Source organism: Staurois parvus, unplaced genomic scaffold (genome assembly GCF_062004578.1).
Source record: "Staurois parvus isolate SC_StPar_1 unplaced genomic scaffold, SC_StPar_1.0 ptg000238l, whole genome shotgun sequence".
Taxonomy (NCBI): domain Eukaryota; kingdom Metazoa; phylum Chordata; class Amphibia; order Anura; family Ranidae; genus Staurois; species Staurois parvus.
This window is the reverse complement of record NW_028318034.1, coordinates 3,301,154-3,317,765: the sequence shown is the minus strand read 5'-3', so window position 1 is coordinate 3,317,765 and position 16,612 is coordinate 3,301,154. Positions and strand designations below refer to the sequence as shown.

The 16,612-nt window shown below is 41.8% G+C and overlaps 1 protein-coding gene across 2 annotated transcripts in view; it reads left to right on the top strand.

The window, feature by feature from the left end:
• LOC149459999 (G protein-coupled receptor 143-like) overlaps positions 1-16,612 on the top strand; it is an 85,736-nt gene that overhangs the window by 60,860 nt on the left and 8,264 nt on the right. For both annotated transcript variants that reach the window (XM_089680286.1, XM_089680285.1), the window contains exons 6-8: positions 4,537-4,645; positions 10,715-10,832; positions 14,432-14,678. In XM_089680286.1, the coding sequence (XP_089536412.1) occupies positions 4,537-4,645; positions 10,715-10,832; positions 14,432-14,678 (474 nt within the window). The remainder of the gene's footprint in view (positions 1-4,536; positions 4,646-10,714; positions 10,833-14,431; positions 14,679-16,612) is intronic.

Genomic DNA, 16,612 nt, shown 5'->3' with positions numbered 1-16,612 from the left:
GATTTATGATTATTATTCTGTCCCATTACTTTTGGTCCCTTAACAAGTGGGAGGCACATATGCAAACTGTTCTAATTCCTACACCGTTCACCTGATTTGGATGTAAATACCCTCAAATAAAGCTGACAGTCTGCAGTTAAAGCACACCTTGTTCGTTTCATTTCAAATCCATTGTGGTGGTGTATAGAGCCAAAAATGTTAGAATTGTGTCGATATCCCAATATTTATGGACCTGACTGTATGTACCGAGCTTTAGTCTTTGGACTGCTGTTTTTCTTTTTTTATACCACATCTCTTATCAAATTTTTTCTCTTCCTTTGGCCTTCAATACTACAATTTTTTGCAGAACTGACCTAAGATTTAAGGGCACACTGTGACGAACGCGGTGCCTGACCCCTGCCCTTCTCACCAACTCATGACAAAGGATAAGCCAATCTCACCCTGCGCTGTCACTTGTGTAACATTTCCACTCTCAGCTTGTACCCTGCACAAAGATTTTCCAGCTCGCGGGACCACAATCTATGTGCCAGCAGTTTGAGAGCTATTGTCACTGGGTTAGGTTAATTACACAATTAACCTTTCAAACACCAAATTGCCACCAGATAGCTTTGGGCCTGTCAACCCTCCACAATGTTAGCAAGAACAAATGTGAACAATAAACGTCTGTAACACACACTGTCACCATAGACAAGTATATTCAGAAGATTATTATATACAGTAGCACTCTTCAAGAGACAAGGATTCTTTAGCTCAGTGGTTCTTAACCTGGGTTCGATCGAACCCCAGGGGTTCGGCGAGTCAGTCTTGCGGGTTCGGCGGAGGTGAAGACCCACACTCGACTCATATGATTCGTGCAGTAAATATTCATTATTATGTTTTTGTTTTTGTGTGAAAATCATGTTTTAATGGTTTTATTCTTTGTTCTTAACGGTTTTGTTCATTTTGTGCACCTATGTATAAATATATACCTAAATATATACCTATGTTTTGAATTTTAAAAATCATATTTTATTTTTCCAATTAAGAAGGGTTTGGCGAGTGCGCATATGAAACTGGTGGGGTTCAGTACCTCCAACAAGGTTAAGAACCACTGCTTTAGCTTGCATTAAAAGCTTTAGAGACAGTTTCAACACTTTTCAAAATAGGGTTTATTACTAAAAAGGTCAACATGGTGCAATTAAAATATTTACAGAAAGGGATGTTACAAATACATAAAGAGAACAATAAAGCAACAAAGAAATAAAAGAAAAGAGTTAAGAAGGCAGAATACTTGCAAAATCCTGGTTTTAGCAGAGTCTAATTGTCCGAGCAAAAACGTTGCCCTATCTCTTAAGTCCGTTAAGATGTTCCTTGATTAATGGTAAACTAGAGCTCAATCTTCACAAATCCTGTCATCCCTTTTTTCTATGATATCAAGGGGGTGTGGACAGAGACCTACTGACCAATAATCTGGTTTAAGGGATGAGTGCTAGAAGTCCCAACTACAGTTTTACACTAATATTAATAACCTCCAATACGTGCAGGTGGTATTCTAGCAACTGGCAGATTATTATTCTGAATTATATTTCGAACCCAGGGATACCATACACATTGTACCTTTTTCACCCAGGAGGGAAGAGACTGCTTTCTCCCCTTTCCTATGTGCTAACATAGTCAAGTATGACCTTCATTTGTTCGGCATGATATTTCCTATTCAAATATATACCTAATTTTAATGTGCCCTGTTGCTGTTGAATTCTATGAATTGTACATGGAATTGTTACATGTGGAACAGACGTTTTATGGAATGCTCTGCAGTCCTAGAGCTCTAATGGCCTTACAGGTCATGTGTGACTGCTTGACTGAGTTATTATTGTTTTATGATAGGGCAGAGGAATGTGTTTTTCATGGTTCTTGGAAACAGACATCCTGCGAAGACTAATTAGCTGTTTACAGCCCTGAACGCTGGCGGCTATTTGTGTTTTAATTAAGATAAGAGGCTCTTTTGAAGTTCCAAAAAGTTACAGCTACAAATTCCAGTTTTCAGGAGGAGGGGAGGAAGATTATTGCTCATGAAAAACAAAAATGGCTGCCGCGTACAGGTTCCATGTCCTTATTGCGCACAATCGTCACACACACCTTTAGAATTTCAATAAGATTTAAAAAAAATGTCAAAATCTAGAGCCGCACAACAAGAAAAAATCCAATTGCTCTCTTAAAAAAATGTTTAGACAAGCCAAATGAATGCCGTTCATTCCCTCCCAACTGTCTGTGAAATGGAAGGACCAAATATACTAGACAGGGGTAAGGGAATGATGCTGACACTACAGAATAAATCTTACATAAGGCCAAAGATAGTGTTAATAACTGCACAAATATTTATGCAATTTCAGGACTAAAAGGATGGCCTGCCTAGCCACTGGCTAGGGGGTCACTAGCAGTCTGCTGGCATTGGAACCCATGTTCTCTGGTGGAGTGATTCTTTGTACTCCTTAAAGGAACATGGATTACTCCAAAAAAGAAATGGTTTAAGGTAATCCCAGAAGGTCAACAGTAACCCAGAGAATGGCAAAATGTCACATTTACCCCTAACTATAGCTGTCTTCTGTGTTCTTCACCTATAGCAGCCCTCTTTCCCATAAGGCAAGCAGGCCTACCAGTACTCGTTACCCCAGGACTTTTACACAATGATATAGTGCCTGGCTACCATGCCGGGTAGGCGTGAACTGAACACAGCAAATGAGTACTTGCGGTTGGCAGACAGGCAGAGTGGTTCAATGACAGTCCAGGTACAAGGCAGTCAAGGTTCAGAATAGTTAGGTTAAATCCATAGTGAAAAGGCAAACAGAGTTCAGAGAGTAGTCGATGTCCAATCTGAGGTCATCAACTAGGGAATCCAAACTGACAGACGAACAGGGAGCTTGGAGCATGTGTTACAAACACAATATCACAAGCATTAGACTACAGGCCTGGATGGCTTAAATCAGGTTTGATCTCCACCCAAAGACTGACCACATCAATCACCTTGCAGGTGGAAAGACAGGCAGGGAGATTGTATCACAACCAAAACCAGTATGCTGGAATGAGAACAGCAGCTGTGTTGGAGCAGGAGTGCTACCCACTTCTGACACAATAAGGGAAAGTCAGTGGCCAGAAGGCCTAACTCACTAGTTGGTGGGTCCACGGCAGTTCCACAAAAGCCAATGGATGGTCCTGCTCTCTCCCACAGCACTTCCAGATTGTCTTCTCCTTGAGTGTCAGGTACAGCTGCTGACTCTTATTAAAATGCAGGTGCAACCTATACCAGATTACAGCCACAGTCTCTTACCAGATCAGCAGCAGTCTCTCACTGGATCCAACATGTGACACATGGGACCCTAGCATACAGAGACTCCTCACACAGGCAGCCCAGTACAGGTCACCCTGGCAGCAGCAGTCTCTCAGCAGTCCTGTACACTGTCTCCCGGCTCACTGCAGTTCTGTTCAGATCAGCAATGGTAGTCCCTTGCAAACAGGCTCCCAGCACCTTTTTCAGGACAGGCCACTCTCAGGGACTGCACACTCCAGCAGCCCCTTTGAGTATGTGAGTTTGGTGGGTTAGGCTTTGGCTGCTGCAGGAGCCATTGACTGTCCTCTTCAGGTTCCTCTCTTTGTAGCTTCCCAGTCCAATCATGACAAGGGAGAGGAAGGAGACACCAACAGCATTAGTGGATGCCTCGAATGCCTAGGCCATGTGGCAGCTGTACCCCTTAAAGGGCCACTGGCCAGGGCTTCACTGTAAATAGTGCAGTCATTCTCCTCACCCCACACATTTTCTACCTGAGAGTTACCCTGAATTCAGACTTCTTCATTTCTCATGTTTAGAACATAAGTCTTGTCACTTCCTTTTTCATAACATCCTAGAAATGTGCATTCCTCAAAAGTCCACTAAATGTGGAGCCCACACCATTATAACTTCTTGTCTTGGCTAAATCAAAATTCTCATATCTGGTATTCCATTAACAAGACTATCACAAATGCTGCAGAAAGATGTATTTCTCTCTCTCACCATTCCATCTTTGCTATGTTTTTGCCAGTTTCCTTATTGGTTCATTATAAATCTGATAATAATATTGAAGTACTTTTGTGATTCCATCAACACTCTTCATGCCTTTGCCCCCACCCTTATTTCTGACCTCATAAATACCATACATCAAACTCTGCAATCTTCCAATGACCTCCAGCATTACTGCTTTCTTTATTCATAACCTTATCACATCTATTGATTCAAGATTTCTGTAAAGATGCCTTCCCATCTTTTACCATGTAGCAAGGTCCTATCACCTCCAACCATTGCCATCTCTTTTACCTTTCATATCTAGTGTTCTCCCATCTCTTAGATTAAACATCCATTTGGGCTGGTCCCTTCCTTCCCACTGAGTCATATTTTAATATATTTTTTTTATTTGTAATTTACCCCTCTTATTATTGAATATACAGTGCTGTGTTAATATGTTGACACTTTATAACAAATTCATAATACTCATATTAATAACCTTATATTTTGTGTGTTGTTAGTTGCCACATTATTGAAAGGAAGACAAGGAATCTATACAGAAAATGAAAGACGTCTAGGAACAGAAATTCAGATTCGTTTTTTCAAGATTATGTTGGTTTTCATGATATGGTAACTGATTCCCTTTTTTGTTGACTAGAAAGCAAAAACATAAAAGTTAAGATGATTTTACAATGCCATTGTTACATATTCTGGTAAATTTGTGAATATAAACTACAGTAAATGCACCTTTGGGAACTGTTATACAAACTGGAAGTTTCTGTGACAAACTGACAACATGCGTCGCTGCATTTTCAGTAGTTTATAAGCGCTAAAGCATGAAATTCCACCTTTAAGTAGCTATTTCTATTTTCTTTGCATAGTCCTTCATAGTTACTGACAAGGATTAATTACTTAGGCTACTTTGCAAAAGTCTTTCATCAGAAGTTTTGATGGAGGTATGGGTTTTAAAGCAACGTTTTCATTAACCAAATACATTTCCAAGCAGGCATACCTAGAAAAGAAAACAGTGAACACTTTCCTTTTTTTGCTGTCAATACCATCAGAACTCCACTCATTTTACAAGAAATCCTCCTCTGAGAAACCATCACTTTTAGGAGCGACTATCTTCTTGGCCGTCCTAGATCTCACTGAATGTTCTCACTGAATCCCATGCCATTGCTGTATACTGTAGTGGCGTGAGGTCATTGGGAAGAACCCTTGAGTTCTGCAGGGGACTGAGGAGATCAACGACCCCAGATTCTCAGCGGAGGTAATCTTATGAATGGAGAAGTGTTCTGATGGTGTGAGCAGCAGGAGAGATAAGTATTTGCTCTCTTCTTTTCCAGGTATGCCTATTTTGTTATTAATCCCTTTGCACCAACAGTACACAAATATGCGGCTTCTCGGCTGGTGGGCCTTGACGCCAAGAGGTCTCATATTTGCATACTCAGATGTAAACAAACATGTGCCAAGATCGCACACCATGCATGCTCCCAGCACAGTTACTGGCTCGTGACCGAAAGCTCACATCGGTGACAGCCAATCCCAGCGGTCACATGATCGGAAAGCTCAAACTGGCAAGTAGCGACCAGAAGCTTTCCGTCAGGCACCAGGGTTAAAAGATAATGACCATGGGGTTGCTTTGCTAAAACTGGAGAGTGCATAAAGAAAGATTATTATTATTATTATTATTATGTAGTGTTCCTATTGCTAGTACAATTGGTTGCTTTGGTGAAACTCAGCAAGAACCCAAAATATGATCGAGGATAGGATTTGTAGTTGACCTGATTACTTTAAACTGTCAAAGCCCTGAAGCAGCAAAGCAACCCCAAATCATAACATTTCCCTAGCCATGTTTTACAGTTGGTATGTGGTGGCTCTCCTGAAATACTGTCTTTGGTATGTGCCATCCATGGAGGGGATTTGCTAAAACTGATGTACTCAAAATCTGGTGTTGCTGTGCATAGTAACCAATCAGCTTCTAACTTCAGCTTGTTCAATTATGCTTTGAGAAAAAAAAGCTAATTGGTTTCTATGCAGAGCTGCACCGGATTTTGCACTCTCTGATCTTAGTAAATCAACCTCAATGCATCTTATAAGAAACATTCAAGGGGGTGGATTTACTAAAGGCAAACAGACTGTGCACTTTGCAAGAGCAGTTCTCTGGAACATAGTAAATGAGATGAAGCTTCGTGTCGCAAAGAATACCCAATCACAAGCAAGAAAAAAAACAGCATTTTGTCTTGCATATGATTGGATGATGAAAGTCAGAAGAGCTTCCCCTAATTTCCAAAGCTGTAGGACAACTACACTTATGAAGTACACAGTCTATTTGCCTTTTACAAATCGATCCCAAAGTCTGTAGATGTCTGAAATAAGATTGATATCCATGCCAGAGAACACACCAGTGTTCTCTTCTGCAGATGTTAAAAGCCCAATTGATCTCACAGCCAAAAATATTCAGTGCAATTATCTCCCTGCTGTTTGCACAACTATAGGTCTGACTCAGTGGAAGGTGCGATGAGAGACTGCTGCTCTCATAGAGGGCAGCGGTCCTTCTTTGCAGCCTAGCAGTAAAGAATTTTGACTGGTGCTGGGACTATTTGTTTAAGATTTGAGAAATACATTTCTATTTCATTTTTTTTCTTTATACTTATTTTTAAATATTTTGTTTATACTATTTAAGCAATTCTGACATGTCTGAAATTACATAATAACTGATCCGCATAATCTTACATTTTAATTGTAAATACTTCCTCTAGTGCAGTGGTTCTCAACTTTCCTAATACCGCGACCCTTTAATACAGTTCCTCATGTTGTGGTGACCCCCAACCATAAAATTATTTTCATTGCTGCTTCATAACTGTAATTTTGCAGTGGGAGGACTAGTGCCACATCATTGGTGTCAGTGGAAGGAGTAGTGCTACATCACTGATGTCAGTGGGATGAATAGTGTCCCATCGTTGGTATCAGTGGGAGGAATAGTGCCCCATCATTGGTATCAGTGGGAGGAATAGTGCCCCATCATTGGTATCAGTGGGAGGAATAGTGTCCCAGCATTGGGGTCTGTGGGAGGAATAGTGTCCCAGCATTGGTGTCTGTGGGAGGAATAGTGTCCCATCTTTGGTATCAGTGGGAGGAATAGTGCCACATCGTTGGTGTCAGTGGGAGGAATAGTGCCACATCACTGATGTCAGTGGGAGGAATAGTGTCCCATCGTTGGTTTCAGTGGGAGGAATAGTGCCCCGTCATTGGTGTCAGTGTGGGAGGAATAGTGCCCCATCATTGATGTCAGTGTGTGTGTGGGCGGGGGAATAGTGCCCCATCATTGGTGTCAGTGGGAGGAGTAGTGCCACATCACTGATGTCAGTGGGAGGAATAGTGTCCCAGCATTGATGTCTGTGGGAGCAATAGTGCGCCATCATTGGTGTCTGTGGGAGGAATAGTGTCCCATCTTTGGTATCAGTGGGAGGAATAGTGCCCCATCATTGGTGTCTGTGGGAGGAATAGTGTCCCATCATTGGTGTCTGTGGGAGGAATAGTGTCCCATCATTGGTGTCTGTGGGAGAAATAGTGTCCCATCATTGGTGTCTGTGGGAGAAATAGTGTCCCATCTTTGGTATCAGTGGGAGGAATAGTGCCACATCATTGGTGTCAGTGGGAGGAATAGTGCCCCTTCATTGGTGTCTGTGGGAGGAATAGTGTCCCATCATTGGTGTCAGTGGGGGGAGGAATAGTGCCCCATAGTTGGTGTCAGTGTGGGGAGGAATAGTGCCCCATCGTTGGTGTCTGTGGGAGGAATAGTGTCCCATCATTGGTGTCTGTGGGAGGAATAGTGTCCCATCATTGGTGTCTGTGGGAGGAGTAGTGCCACATCACTGATGTCAGTGGGAGGAATAGTGTCCCAGCATTGATGTCTGTGGGAGCAATAGTGCCCCATCATTGGTGTCTGTGGGAGGAATAGTGTCCCATCTTTGGTATCAGTGGGAGGAATAGTGCCACATCATTGGTGTCAGTGGGAGGAATAGTGCTCCTTCATTGGTATCAGTGGGAGGAATAGTGCCCCATCATTGGTGTCAGTGGGGGGAGGAATAGTGCCCCATCGTTGGTGTCAGTGGGGGGAGGAATAGTGCCTCATCGTTGGTGTATGTGTGGGAGAAATAGTGCCCCATCATTGGTATTAGTGACACCAATGATGGGGCACTATTCCTCCCACTGACACCAATGATACTTACCTTGCTGACCCCTGCTCCAGCCTGGGCTCGCTCCCTCCCTCTCCCATCTACAGCCAGCATACCTGGCTGCAGCAGAAAATTTGCACGGTACAGACACTTACCGATCAGCTGTCTTCCTTCTCTGGCCGCTCTCCTCTTCACTCGCTCCGGCAGCTCCCTTACTCAGTCTTCTTTGATCTACGTGCGCTGCCGCTCGGCTCCTCCTCTCCAAGCTCCACCTCCTCGCCGGTGATTGGCCGCCTGTGTGCCTCTCCTGAGCTACAGTTCCGGTGGCCAATCACCGGCGAGGAGGCGGAGCTGTTGAGTGATCCCGGAGGTGTGGCCAGGTGACAGGGGCAGCATGTCATCCCTCCCACACATCGCCTGAGACGGATAGAGGAGCGGTGTCTCGGTTCCTAAGACCATCGGAAATATGTGTTTTCCGATGGTCTTAGGCGACCCCTGTGAAATGGTCGTTCGACCCCCAAAGGGGTCGCGACCCACAGGTTGAGAACTGCTGCTCTAGTGGCTATCTGCATATATGAAGAAATGTATTTAGTATTCCATGCCTAAAGTACTGGAGCACTCAGAATCTGGTGCAGCTGTGCATGGTAGCCAATCAGCTTCTAACTTCAGCTTGTTCAATTAAAAATAAAACCTGAAAACTGATTGGTTTCTATGCAGAGCTACACCAGATTTTGCACACTCCAGTTTTAGTAAATAGCCCCCATGGCATTTTAAATGTCTTTATAGTGACAACCCTCATTTAAAAGTGGCAGCTTTCTGTAGCCTGACATAGAGTACAACTGATGTCAATGCCAACATTCAGAACTGTGTCCATACTATGGACATTTAACTATTTTCATATCCTTAACAAGCAGCAAATGGACTTTAACCATATGTTTAACCAAAACCAATGGGACTTTAATGATGCCTTTAATTAGCAAAAACAACAAACCATTAAAATACGTATACTCAGGGCTGCTGTTAGAAACCATGAGGCCCCATACAGCTAACCTGACAGCCCCCCCCCCCCCCCACAAAAACAGAGTTTACTATGTTTCAGTTATGAATGAACACAATGAGTCATCTGTACTCATTGTGTTAATTCAGGAAAGGAAGGGGCTGGTAAATGTGACATATTTACTGGACCCTTCCCCCACTCTCCATCCTGAAGGATCCTATTGTGTGCTTGCAGCTGCTGGTGGGAAGGAGAGGAGGGAAGCTGGCAGCACTGTGGGGGTACACAGGGGGGCCTGGGCAGCAGGGGGAAACATATGGTGCACAGGGAGGGTTTTGGGTGTGGGGGGCTATTACTGGAATCAGCGCAGATCTAACTGCACTCCTATGATCCATAGGAGAAGTACAGCCAAAAAAGCTTTGGTTATACTTCTCTTTTAAGTCACATTTATGAAATATTTATATACACAAAACTGGAGGCATAATCTTCCCATGCATGCAAAAAATGCTGAGGGACATTGGAGGAATGGGAATGGGAATTAGAAGCAAATGCTTCTGAAGTTGTTTTTTATCTCTGTTTCTGAAGCCTGCCCTTAGGTTCCCCAAACAGTTCATATTTTGTAAAGATCTACCCAAGATGCTTCCACTTATTACTCATATGTGAGATTACCTTTAAACCATTAGTCATTGTTAGGACTTCAGGACAGGATTTTGGATACACTGCCTCACATATTAACCCGTTTCCTACACTAAAATATGTATTTTCTAACCCTAAGATTTACACCAATTATTTCTCTGTTTTGCTCCAATAATGGGATGGTTTTACCAACACAAAGCTTTCAAAATGGTTGCCTTACTATCTGTTGTAACCTCAAGGTATGGAGTGACCCTTTGTGCATCTAAAAACATGCATGAGCATGTGCATGAAAAATAAACATGATGACTGTTCTTAATTGGCCTGCTGTGTATGTTAGAGCAGCCATACAAAGGCTAGGTTCACACTTAAGTGGGTGTGGGACTATGTGTAAATCAAACACTTTCCCGCACAAGCACCAAAAATGCACTGCTGTTTGCAGATGCACAGGGATGCCATTAATTCCTAATGGCTTCCCCACACATTGGAATCTGCAGCGCTTTTACCCATGCTGGAAAGCACATAGCACTATGTGGTTTCCCTGTGGCTGTGATTTTAGAAGGGTGCAGAGACCTTTTTCCTACATTTCCCTCAGGTACAGCAGTACATTCAAATAAATGGGCTGCTGTGTCCACGCAAAAGCACCCTCATGGAAACCACAGTAGTGTGAACCTTGTCTAAATGAGAAGCTTGTGAAACAAGGCCATGTCTGCTCAGTAATAGAAATGGTTTTACAAGTACATCAAGTATTTTTTTCCAATAAAGTATCTTGAAATTTCTGATACCATGGAGTTATTTTTGTATTACATACAGGTATGTGTTTAGGGGGATGATGGGCTGTAATAAATGTGACTGCTCTTAGCATAAATGGCACTTTTATCTTTTTATCAGTTGGTTTTCCAATGTCATCAATGAGAGCCTTTTGTTCTATCTGGAGCTGCAGCCAGGCATGAATGGAGACCAGCTGAAGAATGTCAGGAATGCAGCACTTATCACATGGTTCATCATGGTAAGCCAGGCATGACTTCAATAAGCTTGGATATTATTATTAATGACTAAGTGCCAGATACCATGCTTCCAGTTATTTTAAGTGTTCTGCATGCTTTTGTCCAGGTTCTTACCATTGTAAACTGAGAACTAAAACAAACTATATACAGCATATATAGAGCAAAAGCCAAATGTGTACTACATGCTAAGTTATTACTATTATTAATTATAATAACATCAGATAAATGATAAAATAATAAATCATTAAACTAATATTGGAATAAGAAAATACTATCAATGTATCCATTTAGGTTATATGTGACACCAGAGTAATCCATATTCACCTTGTAAACACAGAAGTCTAAGTAGACATTGACTAACCAATCCATACACTGAAGGATGAGGTGACCTGACCCTCCATGTTTACGCTTTTGCACACGTTTAAAAAATAATTTTAGGCCTAAAGATTACATATAACCCCCAAAACATTATATATTTTCTGAAGGCAGTCACCCAATAGAAAAAAATGTTGCTAGTTCCAATGCTTTATGAAACATGATATTACCGAAAATATTTAGTAAATGCACAAGTTCAGTAAAAAACACACTAAAGTTAGTTTTGGGGCACTCAAATGCAATTAATTACCCAATTTTTGATGAAACATAAAAGATGAGGTTGCACCTAGTATATACGCAACACATCAAACCTTAAATTTGTGTGCGCCCGTGAAATAACGACAAACTTCAGTAACATATTTCTTTTATAGGAGACACTTTAAAAGCCCGATATAGGTCATCAGTTTAGCATTATGGAGGAGGTATGGTGCTAGAATTATCTCTCTCACGCCGGCGTGCATGGCGATAAGTAACATGTGTATCGCAACAGACATTTTTATATGTAGGTGCCCATGATGAGTGTGTTTACGTTTGTACATGCTTATATGTGGGTGGGGGTCTCAAATTTATTTTTAGGAGATTTTATGCGCTTGGGTTTAACTTAAATTTTTTAAATTTAGATTTTTTTTTTATTTTAAAGGACGATGAGTTTCGGGGCGTGTCCTCTTTGTCAAATCCTTCTGAACTTGACAATGCGTTTTGAGGTGCATCCTCTTTGTCAAGTCTTCCTGAACCTGACAATACATTTTGAGGCATGGCCTCTTTATCAAGTCCTTCTGGACTTGACAAAGAGGCCACCCTTCTAAATGCATCATCCTGGAGACTCTGAAACACTTCCTTCTATCCCAGCCTCTTTCCAGAGAGTTGGCGGTATGTCTCTTTCGATGACACAGGTTCAGGTCACACGACTTATGGTGATTCAATTCCGGTGACGTGGCCCCAGTTTGCACACCAGGCCTAACATCAGGTTATCTGGAAACACCAGACCTGTATGATCCTTGGCTATTGGAGTGGCCACCTCGCAAGGGGTGGCCAATTTCGATCCATGTATGGCCGGCTTAAAAGTGGATTTCCTCTTACTTGGAGAAAGTTCTACTCACTTCTGTGTCTAGAACAGTAAGTAAAGAGCAATCACCCATCTGAATACAGACTAAAAATACTTGACAGGGGTTTTAATCATTCCCTACTACAGAATAAAAAGAAAGTTACAACTTGCCCTACTTGGTACACTGATGGTGTAGTGCTTAACATTTTTACCACATACAGATCTTGCAGCCTTTCTTCAAAACATTATTGTGATAAACCATAGTCTGACCAAACAACAGATATAAAGAGAGGGGACACACTGACCTAAGTACAGGGATAATTAACGAACCTTTAATGATAAACAAACAGTTTAGCTTACAAGAGTTGATAGGGAGTTCCTGCATCAGTGAAAGACAGAAACAACCAGCCCCCTGGCGCCAGCTTTGGAACAAGGTGATCTTTAGAAGTCTGTCCTGGATCTTGGCTAATAGATGAGAAAGGTAGCACGGTGGGACCTGCCAATACCTGGAATGTAGCAGGCTGCAGTGGCATCTTCGCAGTTTTGGACGGGGAGACTTTTACAGTAATATGTTTACACGTTTTACTAAGCAATGCATTTTTGAGGGACCTCCTTCTTTTATCAAGCCTACCATTCCCTACTATATTCAACACTGCAGAAAACAGTTCTGGCTTTAATATGCTTTAAAGTGTATTTCCAGTCTTGCGACGGTGTTTTGTTATTTGTTTCCATTTACACAGCATACCTAAAATAATTCAAATATTTCTTAACTGTTTCTTTAGAGTGGAATTATACTGCACACTGGTATGCAAGCTATTCTGCTAAATACCTTTTCTCATCAGCAGTATATAGCAGTCTTTTGACTTCTATCAGTGTCCAGCGGAGCACTGGCTAAAGCTTGTAGGAGGAGTTTTCATTCTCCTCTGACTGTGCTATGAGGCTGCATAACCCCTGACCCTCTGTCTAGACAGTGCTGATTGGCCCTATGCTGACCACATGCACCCTCCCAAAGAAAAAAAAACTCTCTTGCAATATACACCAAACTGAGCATGTGCAGAGTGACTTCAAGAGCTCTGTGCTATCAGCTGGATGGATTGGGGACAACAGAGAAATGGGAGGATCAGAGAAGACAGGATCAAACAGCCTTTTCACACAATGCAGAGGATTAAACCCTTGGGTTCCACAGGGAGTATAACAAGCATGCTTTACTGCATATACAGACTGATTTTATTGTTGTGGGTTTAGTAACATTTTAAATAGGGAGAACTTAGGTAGGTAGTTTATAGTAGGCAAGTAAAAAACCCTTCAAAATGTAAACAGCATTTTAAAATAAAATGTTTTCAGTTAAGCTTTGTGAATGGGAACACAACAAATATAAAGTAGTTGTTATCCTAATTATTATTATTATTATACAGGATTTATATAATGCCAACAGTTTGCTCAGCGCTTTAAATTAGGCTGCAAAAGTCAAAATACACTTCAAGTTCACAACACAAAAGTTTTCCCAACAAATTAAAGTACAAGAGAGCGCTTCCCTCTCTTCTGACCACATAGAATACATTGTTGGAATCCTATTTAAAGTAGTGTTCCACCCACAAAAGGAAGTTCCACTGGCCTCCTCCTCTGCTCCTAGTAAGGATCTGGCACTTTTGGGGAGCAGGTACCCAATTTTCACAGGTACTCACTCCGACTTCCACTCCAACTGCCTAGGCAATTTGAAGCAGAAGCTCCCCCCCCTACCCACAGTCTTCTAGGACATGTGACAAGTCCCAGAAGACTGCAGGACCATTCACAGTGCGCAGTGCTGCTCGCGCATGTGCAGTGGGCACCCAGCTGTGATGCTGCAAGCTGCCCATAGCAAACATCCCGGTGCTAGGGAGAGAGAGGACACAAACTGAAAACCTCTGGGCCAAGCACAGCGCTGGATCATGGGACAGGTGAGTGGCTGTTTATTAAAAGTCAGAAGCTACAGTTTTTGTAGCTGCTGACTTTTAATTTTTACAAACATGACCAGAGCTCCATTTTTATTCCCTAACTTTGTTTTCTTAGAAGTGACTGCTTTCCATATGCACTGCAAATTGCAATCTGCAAAGCTTATTGTATTATCAGCTCCCAGTATACAGTATGCTATGTCTTTGTGCAATCTTAAACTTATACATTTTCTATATTTTTTCTATTAAGGGCATACTGAATCCAATGCAGGGATTCCTCTTTACTTTGGCGTTGTATGGATGGACAGGATGGAACATTGATTTCAGGCTAAAGCACAAGGAAATCTCATTTGAACATTTGACCAGTACATCTGTGGCTGAAAACAATGGCCGAATCGGTTCTTTCTTGAACTACCCTGGTTACATCCAGGACCCCACCAAAGCTGAGATGGGGAACAGCCAGCAAACGGATGAGGCACTGAGCATGCTTTCTGAAGGTAATGGGAGTATAGCTGAGAGGATAACCAGGCACTCCCCTATTTACCAAGGCTGGTAGTTCCTAATTATGCTGCTCTGTCTGTCCAACCATTCCTTATTATATCAGGGCCTCTATAGAAGGGTTTATGTCTCATTGTACAGAACTGCTGTGAATTGATAACATATTTTTCAGAAAATAAGCTATGGAAATGATAACAGTGTTATTGATTATATGAACGTGACTACAGAGTATGTTTAATTGCATGTTGATATAATTCCAGGTTACATTTACAATTAGCTATTATTGGTCTGAACATTAAACCGCTTCTACAAATCCATCTGGCCATATTAAATGTGTGTTTAACTTTAAATTACAAATCCATTTGACCATATTAAATTAACTTTCAGCTGTTATCCTCCATCACAGCCTATCACTCTCTGCTCATTTCCTTATACTTTGGATGGGTTGTGAGGGGTTTTACCTCATGATCAGTTCACCTAACATGGGAATTTGTGATTTTGTTAGGTGCTGAGTTAAAGTAAAAGAGAATTACTACAACTATGTTAATACAAAAAAAAAATTATTTATATAGGCCTCTGTGTTTAACATTTTTTACTTTGTCTGTGTCTGACAGACAGTAAAAAAGGAGGTAAATAAAATCTTTTCATTAATGGGATCAAGGAAAGGGGACATTCGCAGCTGCTGCAGAAAGAGCAGAAATATAAAATTGTGCATAGCAGTTTAATTAATAAACATTCCCCATGGTAGTCTACATGTTCTAAAGGTTACCCCTTAAATGGCAGACTGCCACATGAAATTACTATTGGAAGGGTATTTCTGGTCATAAAAACTGCAACACCATACAGTCATAGTCTCTTTAGTTGGAATGACTTCGCTATGTCTCTCTGGTAGTTCATCCTGGTCTGCTACTGTGATGTTTAAAATGTATGTACCCTGTGTATCCCTAACAGCCTACATAGACACTGTGGACAAAATCAACTCTACTTCTTTGCCCCACCATTTCCACCGTCATTCATAAAAGTCTCTATAGACCATCTCCTATCCTGTTGTCCTCTGCTAATGTAAATCTAGAAACATTGCAGTTTGTTAAAATAATTTGATAGTTTCTGGTAGGCATGCACATATATATATATATCAGGCATAACTTAACTACCACCGACCTAATTTTTATTAGGTCCCCCTTTTGCTGCCCCAAAACAGCAACCAAAGCAGCAACCAAAAGCAGCACTGACCTGTTGAGGCATGGACGCTACTTGACCTCTGAAGGTATGCTGTGGTATCTGACACCAAACCTGCGGTAGCAGATCCTTTATTCCTGTAAGTTGCAGTGTGGGGTCTCCATGGATCGGGCTTGTTTTGTTTTGACTCATTGTGGTGTTCCTCAAACCATTCTTGAACCATTTGTACAGTGTTGCAGGGGCATTATCCTGCTAAAAATGCCACTACTATCAGAGAATACTTTTTTCATGAAGGTCAGCAACAATGTTTAGGTAGATGGTAAGTGTCATCCACATGAATGGTAGGACCCAAGGTTTCCAGCACAACATTGTCCAAAGTATCATACTGCCTCTGCCGACTTGCCCTCTTCCCATCATACATCCTGGCTTCATTTCTTCCCCAGGTAAGCAGCACACATGCACCTGACCATCTGCATGATATAAAAGAAATCATGATTCATCAGACTAGGCCACCTTCTTTTGCTCCTTGGTCCAGTTCTGATGTTGCGCATAGTAGGCACTTTTGGCTGTGGATACTGGTCAGCACGGGCACCCTGAACAGTCTGTGGCTACCAGCCCCATACACATCAAACTGAGATGCCCATGTTTCCAGCTTTCAACACATCAACTTCAGGGACAACATGTTTACTTGCTTCCTAATATATCCCACCGACTTCAAATAGCATGATAACGAGATATTCAATGTTACGCACTT